The sequence below is a fragment of the Rhinopithecus roxellana genome, chromosome 17, assembly GCF_007565055.1.
Source record: "Rhinopithecus roxellana isolate Shanxi Qingling chromosome 17, ASM756505v1, whole genome shotgun sequence".
NCBI lineage: Eukaryota > Metazoa > Chordata > Mammalia > Primates > Cercopithecidae > Rhinopithecus > Rhinopithecus roxellana.
Window position 1 is genome coordinate 81,930,781 of NC_044565.1, and position 24,935 is coordinate 81,955,715.

The window sequence follows — 24,935 nt, forward strand, 5'->3', positions numbered from 1 at the left end:
TATTGATATGTTTCTTCATTTTCTTGTGCCACTTACTATCCATATATTGGGTACCATAATCTACCTCTTCAGTCTAGACTTGTCACCTGAATTCTAGATCTGTAACTTCAAATATCTACTGGGACATTTTTCAATGAATACACTGTTTTCTTTCGCTACATTTTGTATCTCAGCGAGTAATACCAGTATTTACTAATTGTTCAAATCAGAAATCTGAAATTATTCTAGACCCCTTAACTATTTTTTGATTTCATGGCCTTTTTGCTACCTCCAAGAGTTTAAATCCTCTCATTCTCTCTTTTTATTTTTCTTTCATTCAAAAATATAGTTTTCTTGGTAATATTTTTGAAATCAGAAATCTGATCACTTCACTCTTCTGCTTCAAATTCTTATTGCTTTTAGGATAACATCCAAGCTATTTAACATACTTACAAGGCACTTCATGGCTTGTTTCTAATTTTCTACCACTTTCTCTATGTCCCAGCTACACTGAAACTACCTGCCATCCCCCATGTAAATCCAGCTTCCTTACACCTTGTGCCTTTGCACAGAGATTCCTTGCCTGTAATATCCTTTCCTTCTCTTGCCCACATGATATACCCTTTCTTATTGCTGGCAAGTCTCCTCTTAGGGACAATCTTTTATCTTTTTGCTCACAGGTCCTCAATTAGAGTTAGGTTCTCTTTCCTAACTCTAGTCAAGCATTCATCACAGATCTGTGCTACCACTGGATTGAATTCCTTGAAATTAATACTCATCCTTTTTCGTCTTTGAACTTTGGGCATCTAGCACAATTTTTTGCATACAGTAAGTGTACAACTGACACTTCAACTAAAATTAATTGAACTCATCTTACTCCAGTAAATGTCTCTCCCCTCCCCTCCTACTTGAACTGTTTCAAAAATAAAAAAGTTGAAATTTATTTAGTGCTTACTGTATCCTAGAAACAGTAGCAAAGATTTTCATGTGGGTTATCTAATTCCAAGGATGAAGCTATAAAGTAGGTACTATTATTTTCCTGATTTTATAGCAGAGAAATATGATAATTTGTCTAAACTTGCAGAGTTATAATAATTTGTGAAGACAGAATTCAAGTCCACAGTTCTTATCTGCTATGCTATACTGTAGTAGGTGATGCGTATAGTGTGGCACCAGCTATATAACAGTTAATGCTTCATAGGGGCTATTGATATCCAAATGGTTTTTTTCTTTAAAGAAAGTAAAGCTCAAAATATGAACAATGTCTTTAGGAACTTGGGACAAATTTTTATGTGATCCTCCAACTTCATGGCTGCTCTTTGTTTCATCATTTCTGACTTTCTTCTGTTGTTAGGGTCACCAGGTTGCAGTTTCTGATATCCACTGTCACTTCTCTTGTCCAGTGCTATCTGTTGTGCAAGTCTTCATGTCTCCGTTTCCATGTCCCAGCAAATTGTTCTTTTTAGCCAACACTCATCACTGAGACTGCTTCCTTCCTACACTGAGGTAGTCAAACTGACTAAACACAGAGCATCTATTGTAACCTCATTTTCAACCGGTGCTCACTCAAGGTCTGAGTCTGAATTTTCAGATACATTATCTTTTATTTGTAAACTTTAAGGTACATTATTATTTGAAATGCCATGGCATGATGTTTTGAATGTTTCTAGCAAGCATTAAAATAATTTTAAATAATCAAATACCTTTTAAAAACATTAAGGTTATACTAGTTAAATAAAGAGCACAAAATTTAGCACTTTTATATATAATAATTTAAAAATGAGTTATATTATTTGGTGGTAAGAATCTAATTAATACCACACTCAGCACTGCTAGGGGTGAGATAGTCTTCCTAAATTTTTTTTGTTTTTTTGAGACAGAGTCTCGCTGTCACCTAGGCTGGAGTACAGTGGCGCAATTTTGGCTCACGGCCACCTCTGCCTCCCGGGTTCAAGTGATTCTCCTGCCTCAGCCTCCTGAGTAGCTGGGATTACAGGCACTCACCACCACACCTAGCTAATTTTTGTATTTTTAGTAGAGACAGCAGTTCACCACATTGGTCAGGCTGGTCTCGAACTTCTGACCTCGTGATCTGCCTGCCTCAGCCTCCCAAAGAGCTGGGATTACAGGCGTGAGCCACTGCGCCTGGTATCTAAGTAAATTTTTTAGACACTTAGGCTCACTTTTTGGGAGTCAAAATATTTTTAAAAATTAACTACTTTATAAATTTAAAAATGCACATATTTTATATTTTGCTTGTTTTGCTAGTGTTTCCTACTTTCGTCTTGGTGACCATCAATAATTATACTTATTATTATAATTGCTGAAATATGTCCATCTTTTAGTTTTCTCCACCCTGTCTTTAAAATTGTCATAGAATTTTAAAAAGCCAGATAGGCAAAATTGTTAAATTAAAGGCGCTGGAGTAGGGCAGCCTAGAAGCCTTTTAGGTACAGTTATGGGGCTGTGAAAATCATTTAATAATAGAACTAGATATAATTTTCAGTATTAATCATGTAATCAGTAGATTACCATGATCAAATATTTCCCAGCTCTAACTGGTCAGTTCAAATCACATCCACTAAGTTCCATGAAAATATTTTATTGTCTTAAGCAAAGAATTCAAATGCTTTGGCTTTAGCCTTCTCTGTTATATCAATGCTTCATTCATGCTATAAATAAAAAACATAAGTTCTCAATTTAACAATCTGTCCTATGGGACAAACTTGAAGCTTAGAATATCTACCTGAACATAGGAATTCCCACCACAGAGTAAACGTCATTTAGATGTATAAAGATCTGAAAGAATAAACACAGAAGTTAGAATGGAATAAGAAACATCATTACCAAAGTATTGACAATTTGAAATTTCCATTTTAAACTTACATGACCTATGTTTTAAAAAGAAACTCCAAGGCCTTATTCATCCTATCTAGAAAAAAAATGTTCTATAATCTTTTTTTTCTTAAGCAGAAGGAAACTAAATTTTAAGTACATTTCATAGAAAAATTCGGAGGTCAATTTGTTATACAGGAGAGTCATGTTACAAACAACTCAAAACCAACTTTCTTCCTAGAGATTCTCAGAATTATCATAACTGGACCAGACTTCAGTATTTTGCGTTAGAGAAGATTTTCTAAATCCACCCGAATTCTAACCTCAAATAGGATGTGAGGCCACACAGGGCTATCAGAGGCTGCAAATACTTTCAGGGTAACAGAAAACTTTGTTTAGGTCAAATATATGGCAGCAAGGGTGCTCTTTTCTCTATAGGTAAGTTTCTGTCTCTCTTTATTTTCTTTCTTCTGTTAGGTCCAGAAGAGTATTTAAGTGCCTCACATTATAATTAGTAGTCAACACAAATTTTAAAAGCTAGAATCTTTCTTTTGTAGTCTGATAAGGTTTACAGAATATTTTAAATGCTGTTTTGAATCTCAAGAATATCTGGTCCCTGATAGTCTCATTCCAAGATAACTTTAAATATTAGCAGCTTAATCAGAATTATTCCAAAATTGATTACTTTCATCAAGAAAAGGCTTACCTGGAGTGATTCCATTTGGTCAATTTAATTACTTGATTAACTGATACATCACAGCTAAACTTCCCAATTTTATACATTATGCATTTTAGCAAATTAGAATTACTTTCTATTGACAATTTATTCTAAAGCTATGACATGTTTACATATTGAATGTTATAAGAATAGCCTCTCCCACTATCAATGTTTTCCTATCAATTTTGCAGTAGGAAATTTGTTGAGATTTGATTCTTCTGTCAATTTTTTAGTCATAAACTTTACTACATGTGATTTTTGTGTTTCCAATTTTGTGTTAATTATTTCTATCCATAATAGCTATTAATTGCATTAAATGGCTGATAGAAGTTGAATTTGCTATATTTATTCATGAGATAATCTAAGAGAAAAACGATTCTGAGACAACGAGATAGACTCAGGGAGATGGGGACAAGAAAGCCACAGAAAGGAGATGATTAAGAATTGGAAAGGGGCAGGTAAGAGAAAGATACTTGTATGTCAAAACATTCTTGGGATCAAAATATTTAGTATGACAAACAATAAAAAATATATACCAGGTATTTTTTTTAAAGTGAAAAATGTCAGACAAAAGCAAATCTAAAAATAAAACAACAATGTTCTGATTTGTCCAGTTATTACTCCATTTAAACCTACATAACAAGTGATAAATTTATGAATTAATCATGAAAATTATTGGTTACATGTCAACTTTACAAGATGGCTTTCAAAAAACAGCAAAGAATATTTTTTGTTTCCCCATACAAATAGTTGTTCCAACTAAAAATAGTGTAACCTTATTAAATTAATTTTGGAAAATAAAAACACAATCCCATATCCACAACAAAGCCACTATTAACATACTATTGAATTTTGTGCAGGACTTTTGTTATCATCAATTTTTAAACATTAGCTAAAGTTTTTTAAATCATAGATTGTGTGTATTATAGAGACTATAGAGAACATCGCTGTAACCTCATAATAATAAACGTTTTTTCTTCAACTGTGACCAGATAACTTCATTCCAAAAAATCTTTTCTTGGAGTTTGGATAAGACATTTTCACAGTGAAAACTGCCAGCAAAACTATCTGTTCTATTCTACTACTAAAGATAAAATGGACTGCTGGATCCCTGTCGATATACTTTTTACAACTGCAAAATAAAATGGAAAGGTATGATAATACAGGACACTGTCTTTAAAGAATTAGGTTACAAGTATATAAAATAAAACAAATACTCATTACCTCTAATTTTGGATTCCTCAAATCTGCTTTCCATCCGAAGTGTTTCATAATAGCAATTCCAATTACTTTTCCCACCTCCTGGAAAAGTAGCAAGTTAAAGAAAAGAATACTAAAAATGAAAATTTTAAGTTTAAATGTAAGCAAAACTAACAGAGTAGCCTATAAGAAAATCAAGTCAGGCTATCTGACAGTAATTTAGAGTTCTGATATTAAAATCGTACATGAAAGTGTTTTCTATTCCAGGCAGTAAGGCTGTATTTTACCTGCCCTAGCCCCCAATACACTCCATGGCATTAACATCTACTCATGCATAATCTCTATTCTTGTAATTTTAGGCGTATGAAATAACTAGATTATAACCTGATAAATATGATCATTCTGGGTTTCAGGAAACAGATGCAAGCTGAAAGATAACTATTTCAGCTACTATAAGCCTATGTGTTTAAAAATTACCAGATTAGTATCATTAGACTCACCCTTTAGGGTCTGACTGATTTTAAGGTTGATAAAGTATTCAGACCAATGGCCTTTAACATCACTGAACTTTGTAAGGGCCAACTGATGAGGTTTGGTGATGGCCAGTTTGTGGTGTTCGCTCTTCTCTATATTGCTGAGACCTCACGTGCATTTGCAGTCTAGGTCCTGGTGATAATCCCATGTACAGGACCTGTGCAGAGTAGCCACTGAATAAGCACAAAGCTGAACTGAAGAGAAACCCCAAAAGCTGAGGACTATGGTATCAGGATTTCCAAATACAAAGGACATCTGTAGATTTAAGGAAATTTTTAGGCACAAAGGATAAGAAAGTAATTACTTGGAATGGCATACCATTCCTCTTAAACATAAGAACTAATTGTCTGGGCCTAGTTATTCGTTCTGTGAGAGGTTTGCATCTCATTTTCAATCTAAAGAGTAAGTAATTCTTGGAAAAAAAATGGGACCCACAGGCCAGGTGCGGTGGCTCCTGCCTGTAATCCCAGCACTTTGGGAGGCTGAGGTGGGTGGATCACTTGAGGTCAGGAGTTCAAGACCAGCCTGACCAATGTGAAACCCTCTCTCTACTAAAAATACAAAAATTAGCTGGGTGTAGTGGCGCACACCTGTGATCCCAGCTACTCAGGAGGCTGAGGCAAGGGAATCACCTGAACCTGGGAGGGGAGGTTGCAGTGAGCCAGATCATGCCACTATATTCCAGCCTGGGCGACAGACTCCACTTTGGGATGCAAGCATACCTGTGCAGTGAAGGCCTTTCTAATAGTTCCACTGCAGCGACAAGATACTCTGAAAGTCAAGTCCTTTTGATTATGAGTATCAATTGCTTTCTCTATGTCATTCTGAAATTCTTCTTGAAAGTTTTCGCTTTTAGTGGTAACATCTCTTTGCTCCAGAGTTTCTTCTTCTATTTGTTTTTCCAGCTGGCAGTCCCTATTCTCTTCTATCTTTTGCATTTGTTCTATTTTTAATTTCTTTGCAATGATGATTTCATTTTCTCCCACTTTTCTTTTTAGTTGGTTATCATCTCTCTGAGAAAGTTTTTCCTTTTTTGCATCAAGTTCAAGAAGATTTTTCCAGATTGAAATGGCATTCAACCAACTTCCTGGATCTTCATTTATAAGTCTTTGCATTTCGTTAAATAGTTTTCCTAAATAAGAAAAATCTTGTTGATCCTATATTGAAGCTTTAAAGACCATCTATTACAATCATCACCCCCAAATTCCATTACCTTTATTTCTTTGGATTTTTATTAAATTAATAAAATTTTATGGAAACACACTATAATATAAATTGCTACATGAATAATTTCACTTTCATTTGGAGTTTATATTCCATTTACCATAAGAATATTGTGCAGAATAAAGTTCATTCTTATATTGCATATATAGCATCCACATTGTGTTAAAATTCCTATAGAATTACCATATAATAACCTAGAAAGATTATTTGTGCTATGGTAATATATGTATCTCTCCAACATATACATAGACCTAGAGTGTATATCAATCTTTGAAATAATGGTGATCTTGCCTATAAAATTTAAGTTTTTATAAGAAAAGAATAAATTGAAAAACTCAGCTCAGAAACAGAGGAGCTGAATCTTGGGCCCGTTACATTTTAGCCCACACCATATTAATAAGTATATTATAGTGTGTTTCCATAAAATAACTCGCAATCCATTCACAGCTTAGCATACTGCCAGTATGCTCAGCAACGTTTAATCTTCTCTTGATGAACCAGGGTCATCAAGATGATCCAAAAATTACTGCAGTTCCTTAAAGATGAATGTGTGTAGAGTACTGGGAGGAATTATATTTACCCCACAGTATAATACTTTGGGATATGCTTTAAAACAATTTTTTCTGCTTGGTCTTGATTTCTTGCCATTTGCATCTTTCTTAAAATAGTTTATTATAGGCTATAAATACATGATCTCTTATGTAATTCAAATTGAAGTTTAAGGCAGCATTTAAACCTGCAGTGTCTGACCATGTTTTGTTGTTTTTATCAAGATCCATATGTTGTTTCAGTAGCATATTTATAAAATTTAGAGAGTGGACAAGAAATCTCTTATGCCCCCTTTACCTCTAATGCTTGATAAGTGCGCATAAGTTTATCAAAAACATTTAAGGTCCCAGAAATAGAAATTTTTACTATGCAGTATTTGTCCAATTATATCACACAGTTAAAATTTACAATATGATGATTTTCACTGATTTACTATTAAAATAATGCATTTTGGATTATTGCATGTTTCTAAATCCAAATAAATGCAACTGACCATATATATCTCTAGAGAAGGTACCTGATCATAATTCTCAAAGAAGAAATGTGGCTTAGGACATTAAAATCTCATAAAAAAGGCAGCACGCAGGTTGCAAAGAGAAGAAATATTCTACTACAATCGGGTGATAATATTCAGGAAATACAGAAAAATACACAACTAATGATCCCACACATGTTAATGAACATTAAAGTGTAAAACGGCTACATATTAATTATCAAGCAGAAAATGTTGGAGTACAATGTGTCACGTGGGTAAAAGCAACACACATATGGATATGCCATACCTTTACTTACAGAAGAAATAAGTGGAAACTGCTTTTTAATCAGCAAAAATAATCTTTCTGCAGATTTTAATTTCTTCAACATATTCAAATCAGAACAGGTGGTGAAAAAAACCTTTCCTGAAATATATTCAACCTAGAAATAAAAAAAACAGCTTTCAGTGTAGTCCAGTATCAGTGTAAAAATGGTATTTTTTCCCCTCTTAAGGTACAGCATTTAAATTAAAAATAAAAATAACCACTTCTGAACTATCTACTATTTGTCAGGCTCTGTACTAGGAACTCTGAATAAGTATTTTCCTCCTCACCCTTATAACAACCCTCTAAGGTAGATCCTATCACCACCAAAAGTAGACAAAGGTATAATGTACTAGACAAATTAGGTGTCTAGCCCAAGGTGGATATTTATTGAAAACTTACCTGTAGGCTACCAGGAAGCATAAAACATATATTTTGAATAATAGACACACACTGACATACACATTAAAACATAAGATTTATAAGACAATAACTTGAATTAAACCCAGAAGAAAACTAAAAAGTTTTAACATGATAATGCATTGACAAGTTGTAAGTACACTAAGTAGAAATGAATATGAAAGCCGACATTACAAAGAGTCTTCGGAAAGAATCCTGTAAGGTTTGGGAAGAAGGATTCTAATAAAAGAACAAGGGGCAGATGCAGAAGTGGGAATGAAAACCTGGATGAAGTAAACTGTAAGCAGCATTTGCTGTATTATGCTGATTGATAGTGTCAGGTGGATGGATGATGTAGTTTAGGCCAGCTTGACAAATGGTCATGAAACTCTGAGTACCACGAATGGTAATGGTCAACTATTACAGACTTTTGATGAAAACTGTGACAGCACTGAATTAGCTGACAGAAAAAATTACTTTACAAGAGGCATAAAGGACTGAGTGTAGAATGTGATGCTAGAGGGAGAAGGAGGTTACTGAGGTAGAAATGACGAGATACTTGGCTGCAGAAACTGGATAATGAATAGAAGCAAGATATATGCATCAAACAGAAACAGGTTTTGGAGAAAGGATGGATACGTGGCAAGAGAAGGAAAATGAAAAGAGTACTGACTCACAGGAAGCCTAATATGCTGTGACAAATGGTGCTCAATACCAATGGAATCTTAACTCTTTTAGGGTCAACCCAACCCTCTTAAGTCCAGGATGGATGTGGGCTCTCTTGGAGCTCTCTTTTTAGCAGCGGCCAACAATTGAATAGCACGGTTCTAAGTAATCTCCTAGAACGCGGACACTAGGGACTGTTGGGTTTCTTGTGTGTTAAGGCAGCTACCATCCATGGGTACTTGAACTCCAAGGGTTTTTGCTTGTTTCGGATCTGACAAGATCTAACTAAACTCTTGGAATGGTAATTTCTGGGGTCGCTACTCCAGGCTGATGAAAGAGAATCTCTCCCGAAGAAGCCCTAGATTGGCACCAATTAAAACTCAAATAGCTTACAGCAATGCAGCTGACCAAAATAGATGGAGGAACAGACAATGACACTATGGTAGGAAGCAGGGAATGAAAAGAACATTTAGGAATCAACATATAAGGGAATAGTGAAGTAACCAAAACCAGAACTTCTGGTTTCTAGAATTTACTTCTTTCTTATTACATAGGTGACATTTCCCCAAAACTAAAGTATATACTTCAAAATGCTTAGAAACTTGAAAACAAAGTTTTAAAAAGTAAATTATCAAAAATTCATAAGTTAGCTGACATAAGAATACAGTTGATACTAAAGCCATCACAGAACAATTTAACTGATGAAATCCTTTGCCAAGATTCTGGGGGAACAGAACTAAATATTTTACAGAAAATGTACGGTTTTAAGTTTCAAATTCTGTAAACAAGTAAAATGATGCAAAGATCTAGACCAGTGACTTTAACCTAGGTAGCCAGTGATCTAGGTATTATAGTTACTTAATTGTACGAAGATCTTCTTTTCTTATTCAAATATCAAGGGAAGCATTTTATCTGATGAGCTTTCTCTAACATATATATATATATAAAATATATTTATACTTAAAAAATGTATATTTATATTTAAATATATATATATTTCCCCCCGGGGCCAGTGGTTTCCAAAAAGAACATGACTCTTAAGTTAATTAAGAGGACCCAAAAAGTTTATTTAGAACATCAGATCCTAAGAATAGTATATGTTAGTGCAGTAAAATGCCAAATACATTCTTGAAACCCCAAACTGCAACATTATTCTAAGAATTATACATTCTCAAAACCAAAAGCACCAACATTATTCTACGAATTATCATAAGGCCTACATTTCTTTTAGAATAAACATGTTATCAGAAGTACAGCAGGTCCTTGAGTAACACTGTTTTGTTCAACATTGTTTCATCATGATATTGATAAGAAAAAATACCAATTCCCAGCCAGGGCTACTGTCCAGGTGAACCATGTCTGCATGGGTTTTCCCTGAGTACCCCAGTTTCCTCTGACATCCCAGAGTGTGCCTGTTAGGTCTCTGGTATGTTTACATGGTCCCAGTGCAAGTAAATGTGGGTGCGTGTGAGTGCGCCGGGCAATGGGATGGCATCCTATGCAGGGCTGGTTCCCACCTTGTGCCCTGAGCTGCCAGGATAGGCTCTGGCCAGTGACAACCATGGAATAACTGAACTGCAATAGATGGATAAATAATTATCCTACTTCTTTTTATCAATCTTTCTTAAATGTATGTATAACTTATTTATTTCAATGTTTAATATTAGAAGAGTTATTTCAGCATTTACTATTAGAAGTGTTCTAAATAACCCCTTTATTTAGAAGTTTGTGAAATTTTTGTGACCAGAAATATACTGTAGGAACTCTTGTTTATTTCAATTAGCCTATGGTAAAAAATGATTTAATTACACATCCTTTTGCTTGAAGTCACAGTTTCCAGGAACCTACTGATGACATTAAATGAAGACTTACTGTAGTTTAATAAATTGTAAAATAGTAGTAACTGTGAGAATCAAATAATCCTATCTGTGAATGCACTTAAACAGTTCACTCTTTGTGAAGATAGGTATTATATCTTAAAACAGTAGGGAGAATTAATTTTGGTGCTTATGATTTCAAGAACTGCTGAAGCTACTAATTCTCTTTCTCTTTAGTTTATTTCTTACAACTATTCATATTTAATTACAACACTCAGGGAGAAATAAGGCATTTGGAATATTTCGTTCTCATGTTTCTCACCTGAAAATTTATTTACATATACGATCTGTTTTTTTCTATCTAGAATTAAATCATAACCAAGTGTCTAAAAACACCTGGTTTTATGTATAACACTTCCGAAGATGAAATAACAGCCTTCATTAAGTAATAACAGCTCTATTTTCTACTAGATTATCTAAGCATTATTTTTCCTTTAAAATTCATGGATTCAAATATAACACCAAGATTAAAAGTTTAAATCTAGGGTGAATGTGGTAGCTCACGCCTATAATTCCAGTGCTTTGGGAGGCCCAAGTGGGAGGACTGCTTGAGCCCAGGAGTTTGAGACCAGTCTGGACAACACAGTGAGACCCTGTCTGTACAAAAAGTAAATGAGTTGGGCATGGTGGCATGTGCTTGTAGTCCAAGAGGCTACTTGGAAGGGTAAGGTGGGAGGATTGCTTGAGCCGGGGAAATCAAGGTTGCAGTGATCTGTGATCATGCCACTGTTCTCTAGCCTGAGTGACAGAGCCTGATCCTGTGGCAATTTCTTTTAAAAAGTTTAAATCTACGCAAAAACATATCATGATATAGGGAGGTACCAAAGGTCTCCTAATTCTACAGAGGCCAATTTCAGAACTAATTTGAAAGTGCTAAGTGATGAGTTAATGTGGTGTTTGAGTTTGTTTTGGTTTATTTTAGAAGAAGGAATTAAAAAATATGTTTCACTTAATTTGTAAAAAGGACATTCAGCTGGGCATGGTGGCTAATGCCTGTAATCCCAGCACTGTGGGAGGCCAAGGTGGGCGGATCACTTGAAGTCGGGAGTTCAAGACCAGCCTGGCCAATAAGTTTAGTAGAAACCCTGTCTCTACTAAAGATACAAAAATTAGCTAGGCACCTGTAATCCCAGCTACTTGGGAGGCTGAGGCAGGAGAATTGCCTGAATCTGGGAGGCGGGGGTTGCAGTGAGCCAAGATCACACCATTGCACTCCAGCCTGGGCGACAGAGTAAGACTGTCAAAAAAAAAAAAAGAGGCATTCAATTTAAAGCGAATGCAGAGAATCTTTAAGGCAACCTTATGCAATTATTCCATTAAATGAAAATAACTATGAAATAACTTGACTTTCTGCTTAACTCGACCTCACTACCCTCAACTGTGATGACAGCATTAAAAAACAAAAATTTACGTGGCCTAATCAGGACCTGTGTTAATAGTGTTTGATATGTGAGTTTACAAAGACCAATGAATCCACTGACAGGACTTTTCTGGTGAACTGATATTAGAGACATCTCTACAACATTCAATTTTATCTTAAAATAACTGTTCCTACTATTAGTCTTACAATAAATAGCAGTACTTAATACATTAAACATCATTATAAAGTAAAGCTTAATTTTTCTCAATATATTAATTTCTTCAAAGTAGTCTAAGTGATACGTGTTTGTAGATACGTAAATTAAATATTTAACATCATCCAGGGACTTATGAAGAAATCTGCCATACAACCAGAGGGGAGAAAAAAACATCAAACCTGAATCTAACTAAGTTCTAGATACAACTTACAGGATTTCAACTTGTAGGAACTACCGAGGATAGAGGAACATGTTAAACTACACCATGGAGACTCAGCATACTATTTTTTTTCTTTTTTTTTTTTGAGATGGAGTCCTGCTCTGTCACCCAGGCTGGAGTGCAGTGGCGTGATCTTGGCTCACTGCAACCTCTGCTTCCAGGGTTCAAGCAATTCTCCTGCCTCAGCCTCTTGAATAGCCCGGACTACAGGTGTGCACCACCACACCTGGCTAACTTTTTGTATTTTTAGTAGAGACAGGGTTTCACCATGTTGGCCAGGCTGGTCTTGAACTCCTGACCTCAGGTAATCTGCCCACTTTGGCCTCCCAAAGTGCTGGGATTACAGGCATGAGTCACCGCACCAGGCTAGATTTAGCATACTATTTTGTTTACTTTTGTATATTTCTGAAATTCTCCATGATAGAAAGCTAAAAAGAATACACAGCAAATTTTCCACTGCAAGTTGTGTGTTGGAGTTACCTGGGAGGGCAGCACGTTTTCATGTTAAAATGGTAGCACCTGGGCTTACCAGCTGCCCTGCTCAAAGAAAACCTTTTGGGGCTGGCACCCAGAAATACTCATTTTCAACTAGCTTCCCCAGTGATTCTTATGTTCACCAAAATTGGAAAAACACTGATTAAAATGAAGTGATTACTTTCTTAAACAATCATTGTTGAATTAATCTGTTTTGTAAATTTAGATTTTAGAATATTAATTTCCTTGATGTGATCCAAAGTTTCTAACACTCTCTTGTCACTAAAAGAATGTTTTAAGTATTACTATACAACTCATTGTATGGGAACTAAAATTTATTGAGCACCAACTATTTGCTAGGCACCATGCTACCTGTGCTATTTTTGTTTCAGTGATTGCATTAATCCTTTAAAGTAGCTATCATCTCTATTTTACATCCAAGACAATTGAGGCTCAGAAATTTGAGTAATTTGCCCAAAGTTACATATCTACTACAGAAATATATAAGATCTGCACACAGGTCTTTTGATTCTAAAGCCCATACATACCTACCATGGTGTTACAGAAATAAACTACATCCAATGTTCCAGGGCAGATTCCCACAGTAATTTAGCCTAGTGGTAAAGCACACAGGCTTTAAAACTAGAAAGGCTCAGATACAAGTCCCAATTTTCTCTTTTTTTGTAAAATATGGAGGTAAAAGTCTATCACATAGGAGTCTTTTGAGGATTAAATCATAACATGCACATAACTTCTCTAACATTTTAAGTGCTTAATGTTAGTTGTCATTACTGTTATTTCAGGATTGTCTTAACTTTGAGAGTTCACTTTGTATCAGAGCAACTGAGGTGGAATTTCAGAGATTATTTGTTCAGATCCCATTTCCAGACCTATCTATCCTTCAAACATACAAGAGCAGAATATGGAAATTCCCAAGTCTACTGTCATTTAATTACTCTCACTGTCAAAAAGTTTTCCCTATATTTAATTGAATTTTCTTCCTGGTAATAAAGTTTTCCCAATTTCATTTGTCTTTAGAGAAGATGGAGAACAAGCAGAGAGTCTTTCCTTTTTCTAATAAACCTACATATTCAATTGGGCCAAGCCATCTCTCTTTCACACCAAGCACTCTAAGTTAGCATTTGAAAAAACAAGCCAGTGCAGCCCTATGTCATGGGCCTGGTTTAAACATGATTATATGCTCATTCTTGATTTCCCAGCTCAGGTTTGAATCCCATCTTTGCGATTTTCTAGTTGCGTGATTTGAATAAATTATTGGACTTACCTGTGCTTCATTTTTCTCATCTGTTAAATGTGGAACACCTACCTTATAGGGCTGTTGTGAAAAGTACGCAAATAAATAAATGTAGGGTAAAGATCTAAGAACACATGCCTGACACATATTAAATGTTCAGTAAATGTCAGTAGTTACTATATATTGTTGCTTTTTTAGATTAGCTACATTCAATACTCTAAATTCTGTGACCCAAAACACAGGTGGCAGGCAGTCTAATAAAACTGACATAATTCTTCATGACTCCAACTCTTCACTGCAGAAACTCCTTTTGTGGGCTTCCCACACTGTAGGAGCGGCCAGGGTGGAGGGGTTAATTTCATTTAGCAAGCTCTCCTTTTTCAAGAGCACATCAAGATACCTTTTCTATTATACCTTCATCCTCTACTTTCAAGAAATCAGTTTTCAACGTTCTAAAACCTAAACCAATGCTTAAAAACTTTGTTCATTTCATGGAAATCAACAACAGATAACCATGAGGTCCGCAAGAGTATATTATTTTTCTGGCTGCTATTTACTGCCTGTTTAAAGTGTACTTTGCATACGCTATATCATTTAATCCTCACAACAATCCTATGAAGTAAAATACGATCAGTCAAGAAACTAACAAAAAGTCAGGTAACTGAACTTGGAGATCATCTTTGCATTTAAAGAACGAAGGGTTCTAACTCTGACAGGCCAGATTCTAATTACAGGCACTACTAAGTACTTTAAAGAACGCAGGAAATAACTTGCCTCCACACCTCTCTTAAAAACTTGAGCCCTGAGAAATGAGGAACTGGATTTGCTATGCAAGGAAAGAAAGGAATGGTAGCTTCCCTCGGCCGTAGCGGAAGCGCCTGCCAGTCAACCTCGGGGGGCGGCGACCTTCGCGTGGAACAGAGAGGGGCGCCGGCGTCGCTTTCCCGCGTCCACGACTGGCCTCGGGTGGGCAATGGGGCAGGGACAGGGCCGCCCACCTTCCCAGGCGCGCAGCGAGGCCGACTCACCTCCGTGGCCGCCAGCCGCGCCCGCACCTCGCGCATCAGGAACGGCTCCAGGCCGCGACCCGCGGTGCAGAAGAATCGGGCGCCGGCCTCAGTTCCGGACCCCGGCTCTCCACGCGTCTCCGACATGGCGGCTGGGGCGCGCCCCCGCGGCTTCAGGTCACGTGGCCTCGGGCGCGCGCGGCTCGCTCCCGGAGGCGCGCGCAGGGGCGGGTGGTGCCAAAGGCGAGGCGGGGAGGGAGAGCCCGGGAGGGTCGTGTCAGCCCGCCGTGGCCCCTATGGGTCTTCCTGGTTGACCATATGTCCCCTCCTTCATTAGGCGCACCGGAATGGGTTAGAATCACAGGTGGAAGGGCTAGAATTGATAATTCAGTCCTGTTGCCTTTTTTTGTAGATTGAGGAAATTAATGCCCAGAGAGGTCAAGAGACAGTGAGTTAGCAGCACAGCTGAGGCTGGAGCCTAGATTTCTCCCTATGTAACATAATGCCTTTTCCTCCGTTCCTCCCAACTCCGTCCTCTTCCTGTCTTTCATTCCTTTCTTCTTCTCTTCTCATAGAAGGAGCCCTGGTCTGTTTTCACAAAGAATTGGACCAAACCTATGAATCTCCAGGACGGAGAGCAGAAGTTCCTGTTCTCTAACAAATGTCTGCATTCTGAAACAGCTCATTTCTTGCACTGCTTATTAACCATCCAATCATAGATGAATGAATGTGCCATCTAGTTTTGGGCACCTGATTTGAATGGTTCTCCTAACAGTATTTGAGGGCCTTTTTCTAAACTCTGAATTTTAAAATGGAAATGAAAATATTACTTGGGAAGCATAGACAGAATCCATGTTACAAGATAAACACCATGAAATTTGCTCCGTAGCTGTGCATTGAGTCAGTTATACAGAAATGATAAATGCATGCCTGTCTCTGACAAGGGGCTCTCTTGTGCTTCAGAATGGGATGCTAAGGTGAAGAACTGATACTCCCTCACCTCCCCGACACTCCCATCCCCCCGCACCCACCCCCAGCTCATGCTCTACTGGGCCCTACAGTAAAAATTCTTCATGGAGTCACATCACATGAGCTTTTCCAAGGTTCAATCCTAAGACTTCTCAGACGCTTCTTTTTAGTTTTTATTTTTTGAGACAGGTCTCCCTCTGTCGCCCAGGCTGTAGTGCAGTGACGTGATCTTGGCTCACTGCAACCTCCACCTCCTGAGCTCAAGCGATCCTCCCACCTCAGCCTCTCCAGTAGGTGGGACCACAGGCGAACCCCACCACACCGGGCTAATTTTTGTATTTTTTGTAGAGACGGGGTTTTACCACATTGGCCAGGCTGGTCTCGAACTCCTGAGCTTAAGCGATCCGCCTGCCTCGGCCTCCCAAAGTGCTGGGATTACAAGCACCTGGCCCTCACACACTACTGTTTTGATGAATTCTTTTCTTGCCTTCAGACGTATGTTCTCCTTTTCTGGGCTACTGCCATAGCTCATTCCAACTTCTGTATACTTTGGGGTTCTGTCAAGTCTGTCTGGGGAGGACAGGAACCCTCTTTAGTTCTCTCTACATTCTGTGCCCAAGATGTAAAGTATGCAGATAGGATGCATTCCATTCAGTTCAACAAATACTGAACACCTACTCTCTGCCAGTTACCACCCTGTCTTGAGGATTCAAAGATGGGTAAGCAAGGGTTTGGACTTCAAGGGCTTAAAGGATGGTGAAGTTGAATGACTTCCTGAGGACATACCCAGGAAGATATGACGGCACCGCCAAAGAGGAGGCAGAGAGGGCTTCCTGGACAAAATCGCTCTTGAGTCCAGCATTGAAGGATGTGTAAGAGGGAGAAGCAGCAGATGAAAATGTCTGAGACAGTGTGTGGGAGGTGGGGAACAGGAAGGCCATGATAGAGGTTAGGTGTTATTAGAGCATAAAGTATATGAGTGGAGTTGATAGAGATGTGGTAGAGCCGTGGGTGGGGGCCCAGTTATGTCAGTACAACCAAAGGCAGCTGAAAAAATAAAATGACCTATTCAGCCCAGCACCGACCAGCAGTGTGCTCACCTGGGTGAAACCACAGCTGAGCTGAGGCTGCAGTCTTGCAGAGCCAATCAATCTTCCCCTTACATTCCGCTCTTTCTTCTGATGACTTTTCCCCTCCAGGAGCCTTTGGTTAGCAAGGTCAGGGGCAACTCTTGTTTCAGATGTGGGGGTCATGTGCATTTGTTCCTTTTGAACTGTGCTGCAGCTGTACCAATGCCCTTCACAAAATGCTTGCGATGTGATGGAATAGGGGGAGTTCTGCCTCTTTAGGAAGAAATTAATTCACTTCCTGCTAAGAGAGTTGCCTGGAATTCTCTCCCCCATTACTCAGATACTCTTTTCTCCATCATCTCTTATCATTTAAAAAAGTATCTTCTGAAAACTATGGATCCCTGTAGACAAATTTAGCATATCCAGCTGCAATTTGCTGTTTGAATATTACATATTTCAACATGTAGGAAATTGGAAGTCGGCAGGAACAATTTTAGAATGGACAGACTTTTAAGTGGAGGTGTTCTAAGAATTTAGGACAAGACTATTTGCTTCGAGATAGCTCCCTATTTTGGTGCCATTGACAATTCTTTTAGTTCTTAAAGGTGTATGATGTATATTCTTATATATTAAAATGAAAGTGCTATAGATTGTGAAATCCTTGAGGGTGGGATGACTTCATCTGGGCATCTGTAGCGAGAACACTGGCTTGCCAGTGGTGGCCTCTCAAATGTATGCCAATAAAAAGTAATTAAATGGAAGGGCAACTAAGGAGGTCCCTCTCAGGAGACCTCCTTAGGCTGTAACTGCCCTATCAGCAGGGGCCTTTGCAAGCAGGATACCAGAATAAAGGCAAGGTAGTGAGGCCAATGAAGTAGAGAAGTGAGGGCATGAAGGGGATAGGAGGACCCCCAAAATAAACTTCACAACTTTGCTTGCTACTTCCTCTCTTCCTCATTATCTCCTCTTCCTCCCTCTACACTTTATAAATAATGTTTCTTATCCAGGAATACTCCTCAGAATTACCTGAGAAGTCATCAGTGTCAAGCTTGCCACCTCACTCTCCTGTATTCCGGTATAGTTGAGTAGGGTTGGTGACAAGCCTTGGCCTCTTCTCTCCATGAGATAAAGAACTGTTGCTAGATGCCAAGCAATTCAAGTGCTGACTTCTTCAAAATGCCCACTACTTCCCTTCTCCCAGGCCTTTCCTTACATGGTTCCCTTTGGCTAGAGCGCTCTTCTCTTCCTTTCTTTATTTTTCTTTGAGGATAGGCTAGAATGCCACATCTTCTATGGTGCGCTTTCCTGCCTTTCTTGTACGCTTTCACTTATGCAATATTTTATACTTTTATCATTTGTTTATTCATTCATAAATACTTGTTGAGTTTGTGGCAAATGTGCCAGTTAAATGTTCCAGCGTTTGAGAAACTTTCAAATCAATGGGAGGTAATGGTGACAGGGCTGAATTGCTGAGAGCAGTGTCATATATGGGAATAAAAGGAAAGCCACTGGGCCCAGCAATGGTAGCCACTTAGTGAAGTTGAATAAACCAGCTTATTCTGAAGCTGAGTAAGCCTTTGTCATGTTTTTGGTTTCTTATCTTCCTTTGAATACCATATTAGTCTATTCTTGTACTGCTATAAAGAAATGCCTGAGACTAGGTACTTTATAAAGAAAAGAAGTTTAATTGGCCCAGTGTTCTGCAGGCTCAACAGGAAGTATGGCTGGGGAGGCCTCAGGAAACTTACATTCATGGGCACAGAGGAAGCAGGCTTCTCTTAGATGGCTGGAGCAGGAGGAAGAGAGAGGATAGGGAAGTGCTCCACACTTTTAATAACCAGATCTCGTGAGATCTCACTCACTGTCATGAGAACAGCAAGGGGGAACTCCACCCCCATGATCCAGTCACCTCCCACCAGGCCCCTTCTCCAACACTGGGGATTACAATTCGACATGAGATTTGGGCAGGGACACAAATCCAAACCATATCTCTGCCAAGTCTGGGGCATCATCCTTCTGATGAACCCCACCCAATTCCTGCTGGTAGAGCCTCTTTGCTAACCAGGGCATAGTCATGTGATCTAGACATTACCAATCAACCTCATATGACTCAGAAATGAGCCATGTAGGGGAAAAGGCTCTTTCCACAATTCATTTTACTTTCCTGGGGATACTGTTGGGGTGTCTGACCTTCAGGAACAGCCTCATGAATAGGATTGAGTTCCCGAGGCAGAAGAGGAACTGCTGGGGTGGTGGTAGTAGGGGCAGCAGTTAGTTTTCTGGTCAGGTCAGTTTCTGAAAGCTTAGCTTCCAGATTGGTTTTCCAGACTGCCCAACAAATGAGTCACAGACACACACGCACGCACGCATGCACGCACACACGCTTTACTTTGCTTAATCAGTTAAAGTTAGCATCCATTTCTTGCAACAAGGAATCTTGATTGATACAGGCACCCACTCTTCCTAGGTAGGAGCAGCTAACTTGGTTTGCTTCTCTCCCTGTGATTCGTATTAGCCTAGTCTCTTCCCCCATTCATTTGTGAGCATTGCACTGTGGCGGTATGATGAACTCCTGCCACGCAGCCCCACAGAGTAACTTGGAAAGAGTAGGATTTTATACATTTTATGGAATTCCATTGTATTATGGCATTGTGGTAAAACCACAGATACAGACACATGAATCTGTCAGACAGACACATTCCAACCGAGTCAGTATAGGTTGTGAAAAAGAGAATCTACATATTTTTATGGCAAATGCAAACCATTTAGGAAAAAACTATTGGTCACATACTGATCCTTTAGACCACTTACGTACACAAAATAATCATCTTGAATGGTGCTTCTTTGAACATACACTCAAAAAGGAGAAAATTCAGCAGAACATTGCATGGTATATGTAAATACTGTCCGTAAAACAGTATTTGCTAATTAGTGTTTAGAGCACTAGTTTTAATATAGAATCAAAATTCAAAAGATACAATCTTTACACTCTGATCTAGAGAGAAAATTCTTTTTTTATATGTTATCTTTGCTTCAGATCTATAGTGCATGAAATTACTTTGATATACAAATACAGTTGACTATTTCCAATGTCTTTTCTGAAAAGTGTGGCATGTATTTAATGCATATTTCAAGACATGAGGCTGTTTGATGTGATTTTGTTTAAATATATTTTGAGCTCATAAAACTCAAAATATAGACCTTATGATGCCCCAGTTGGAAGAGAGTGTGGACATTATTTCTTGGATATATATGTTGAATGAATGAATGCCTAAATCTGCAATTTTCTTCAATTTGCTTGAATCAGCTATAGTGACCAAATAAAGCCATTTTCTTTTTGCAGTTATGTTCACCTCCCTCAGACTATTGTTTTAATATTCCTTTTCTCTTGCTGCATTTATGATAATATTGACTATGAATTATTTTCCTTAGAGGTTTGCTATTACCTAACTTTTTCTATTTCTTAGTGCAAAGAAAGCCCCAGAAATGTCCAACACTAGCTAGGATACCTATGTTTGGATATTTATCCTTTTCATTTTCCTCTGTGTCTTATTCCATTTTAGTAGATGGTCATTTATTTTGTGTGTTTTCTCAGTGGTAATTGAAAAAAATAATTACCTCAAAACTCAAGCAGATGTGATCTGCAAATAAAAACAACCAAGGGTTAGCTTTTATTTTCTCAAAAACACAAATAGAGCACCTTATTTTATTATGAACGTTATTTGGCAGAATAGAATCTGAAGAGTTTATTAGAACATTGGCTTTATTCAGTCAACATTGCTACTGTCATTAGCATGAAGGGAAAGTAGACTATGGAACAAGCAGACTTACTTATTACATACTTGTTTGTTTGTTTTTTCTTTTTGTTGAAGAGTGATAATTACTTGCTGCCCATGGATATCTTGCACTATTTTGGAAAATGGATTTTAGCACCATTGAAAAAGTGTTCTCTTTCTTATCCACACGTAATCAGGCTTATCCTCTAATGATTTTCTTTTAAAAAGTCTGAAATCTAATAATTAAAAATTACTATTTATATTCATATTTAATGTTACAATTTTTGTGGTGAGTATGAACTACTTGGCTAAACAGAAAAATAATATAGATACAAAAAAAGCATACAACCTGAAGCACTGACTTAGGCAATCATTTCGTTCTCTCATAAAACATCTTTGAAATAAGACATGCCTGAAATTATTTGATGCCAGTTGAGCTTTCAGATCACAGACAGGTAACAATATTTGCACCTTCAATCACTATGTATGGCTTTGGTGCTGCTCTGTCTCTCTAATAAATTTAGATGATATGGAACTTCTGTCTCATAAACTTCGAAATCGAAATGTAGCCAGGTTAAGAAAAATAATTTTAAAATCTGGTCCTGGAATTCATCTTAGGTACAAAATAAGACTGTTTAAGAAATTTTTTTGATGGGGTTTAGTGAGGCTCTGAAGTCATAAACAGAGAAATGTAGAGATAATTAAACTGTTCTGCATAAGAAGTCAAAAAGAGGTAGGAAATACCCTACCTGGGAGAAAGATCAGATAATGGGGAACATGCGGAACAGCATTGTGCAAAGCTGATACCAGTGAGGATGAGCTGGCAGTAGGAGATTCCCTGTGGGGTGTTGGCTGAGAACTTCTAAGAAGGATGTTCAGTGCTCAAATTTGTTTCTGGCACTGCCAGGTTAAACCATCTTAAGTGGTCCAAACTTTCAGTAAAATAAACAAACAAAACACAGCCAGTTGCCTCAAATAGTAGGAGTGAAAGTACCAGGGTGATGCACTCAAAGTAAGGTGCTGTGATGAGGAAAAGGAGTTGCATCCTCCACATGGGTTGTGGAGGTCTTTCAATGCAGTACATTCAGCAGAAGCAGGAAGTCAGTGTACAGGCTGGTAAGGGGCACCTAAGCATGTGGTCTGTCATCAGGGAATGCACAGAGAGGGGTGCTGGGTCATCATTGCCGTAGGATGGGGGTGCAAGCCAATTTCAAATCAAGATAATCCAGTTGACATCAGAGTTTGGCTGAATTTATTCCTCACGGACAATAGATTTTCTATAAATCAAACGTCTAATGCTTAAGTGCTTACTACTTATTGTTGATAGGTGTGGACAATGCAATCTTGGGCCAACTCGGGGCAGATTAATTAATGGGGATTATAATCAGGGGTTGGGCCTCATATTCTCAATTTTATATTTTATAATTTCCTATAGGTTTTCCAGCACTTTGGGAGGCCAAGGCAGGTGGATCACGTGAGGTCAGGAGTTTGAGACTAGCCTGGCCAACATGGTGAAACCCCATCTCTACTAAAAAATATAAAAATTAGTGGGGCGTGGTAGTGCATGCCTGTAATCCCAGCTACTAGTGAGGCTGAGACAGGAGAATTGCTTGAACCCGGGAGGTGGAGGTTGCAGTGAGCCGAGAGCTCTCCATTGCACTCCAGCCTGGGCAACAGACCGAGACTTCATCTAAAAAAAAAAAAAAAAAGTACTAACTTTGTACCAGCACATTGATTCATCATGTTAATCAGAATTGATTGAATCTGTTACCTGGACATTGTACGTAGATTGCATCGAATGATGTATTGGCTGTCTACATTAGATGCCGATTATAGTGTAGATTTTCCAGAGTTTTTGGGCTGGGCACACACACTCTAAGTTGGCAGCTTTCTTTTTAACAGTGGTGGTGAGCTTCTTTAAATAACGACTTCCTAAAGTTGTGAAAGAGTGTGTGGACGGGGAGGAGAGAAGTGCTGTTACAAAACCCCAAGGCTTCTTGTCTGTGGGCTGAGCACACCCGCTACAGTTTTGGAAAGATGGATTTCCTGGAAGACGACTTTGGTACTGAGCATTATCTAGTAAATAGAGTCCTAAGACACAGAAGTCTATAACAAATATTGGAAATTATTGTTAATCCAAACAATCTCAGATATATTTGACATCCGTATGTTTTAAATGTATAGCCCAGTTATGTCAAGCAGAGTCATGTACTGCATAAAGACATTTTGGTCAACGATCAACTGCATATATGATGGTGGTACTGTGAGATCATTATGGAGCTGAAAAATCCCTATTGCCTAATGACATCATAGCTGTCATAACTTCATAGCACAACATGTTACTCATATGTTTGTTACAACATGTTGCAAACATGAGTTATGTGTTGTGCTATGATATTATGATGCAGGTATAAACAAATCTACACAGACTGCATTGTCAGTCATAAAGAAGTATAGCCCATACAATTATGTACAGTGCATAATATTTGATAATGATAATAAATGACTATGTTACTGGTTTATGTATTTATTATGCTGTATTTTAAAATCATTATTTTAGACTATACTGCTTCTACTTATAAAGAAAAAGTTAACTGTAAAATAGCCTCAGATGGGTCCTTTAGCAGGTATTCTAGAAGAAGAGATTATCATAGAAGATGACTGCTCCATGTGTGTTATTGCCCCTGAAGACCTCCCAGTAGGATGAGGTAAGGAGATGAAAGACAGTGATGTTGATAATCCTGACTCTGTGTAGGTCTAGGCTGATGTGTGTGATTGTGTCTTAGATTTTAACAAAAAAGTTTAAAAACTAAAATAAATAATTTAAAAAATGGAAAAAACTTATAGATTATAAGGATACAATGATATAAATAAAATATTTTTGTATAGCTGTATAATGTGTTTGTGTTCAAGCTCAGTGTTATCAAAAAAGGGTTGAAAAGTAAGACAAATTTAAAAAGTTGATAAAGTAAAAAAGTTATGCTAAGATTACTTTATTACTGAAAAAATTTTTATATACATTTAGGGTATCCTAAGTGTACAATGTTTATAAAATCTATAGCAGTGTACAGTAATATCCTAGGCCTTCACACTTACTCACCACTCACTCACTGACTCACCCAGAACAACTTCCAGTTTTGCAAGCACCATTCATGATAAGTGCCCTATACAGGTACCATTTTTCATTTTTAATACAGTACTTTTACTATACTTTTTTCATGTTCAGATACATAAATAGTCACTATTGTGTTACAACTGCTTAAAGGATTCAGCATAATAACATGCTACACAGGTTTGTAGCCTAGAAGCAATAGGCTATATCATATAGCCTAAGTCTGTAGTAGGTTATACTATTTAGGTTTGTTTAGTATACTCTATGATGTTTGCACAACTATGAAATAGCCTAATGACACATTTATCAGAGCGTATTCTCTTCATTAAGTGATGCATGAATGTATTTGCTATTTCAAGCTGGGAATACATCTTATTTTAAAATGTTATGTACATTATTGAAAACTGTGCTAGATGATAACTTGATTTGGAAATCTCTTGCTCTTCTTCAAGTTATAGTTGGCCTTCTACCCAAACACCATCAAAGTGATATTCAAAAACTTGAGAAAAAAATTATCAATAATAAGATAAATCTGATAGGGGCAAATGCAAGGGAAAGACTGGTTAGGCGCAAGATTAATCCCAATTTAGCTGTTATAACCCTAAACACTAAGAGTGGACCATGAACTGATCACAGATTGCACATTTGTTAGCTGTTATTTAACATAGTATTTTTTCTGACATTTATTATAATTATT

The 24,935-nt window shown here is 37.6% G+C and overlaps 1 protein-coding gene across 8 annotated transcripts in view; it reads right to left on the minus strand.

Moving 5' to 3' along the window:
• Positions 1-15,495, minus strand: part of THUMPD2 (THUMP domain containing 2) — a 40,626-nt gene extending 25,131 nt beyond the window's left edge. For 3 of the 8 annotated variants that reach the window (XR_004054454.1, XM_010364150.2, XM_030921667.1), the window contains exons 1-5: positions 15,333-15,489; positions 7,822-7,954; positions 5,989-6,398; positions 4,757-4,834; positions 2,726-2,778 (exon numbers count right to left, since the gene is read on the minus strand). Coding sequence is in view for 7 of the 8 variants with exons in the window: in XM_010364150.2 (XP_010362452.2) it covers positions 2,726-2,778; positions 4,757-4,834; positions 5,989-6,398; positions 7,822-7,954; positions 15,333-15,458 (800 nt within the window). In the remaining variant the exon portion in view is untranslated. Of the gene's footprint in view, positions 1-2,725; positions 2,779-4,756; positions 4,835-5,232; positions 5,424-5,988; positions 6,399-7,821; positions 7,955-15,332 lie in introns of all 8 variants that reach the window. The other 5 variants (XM_030921665.1, XM_030921664.1, XM_030921662.1 and 2 more) reach the window with 5 other exon arrangements.
• Positions 15,496-24,935: the final 9,440 nt, after the last annotated feature.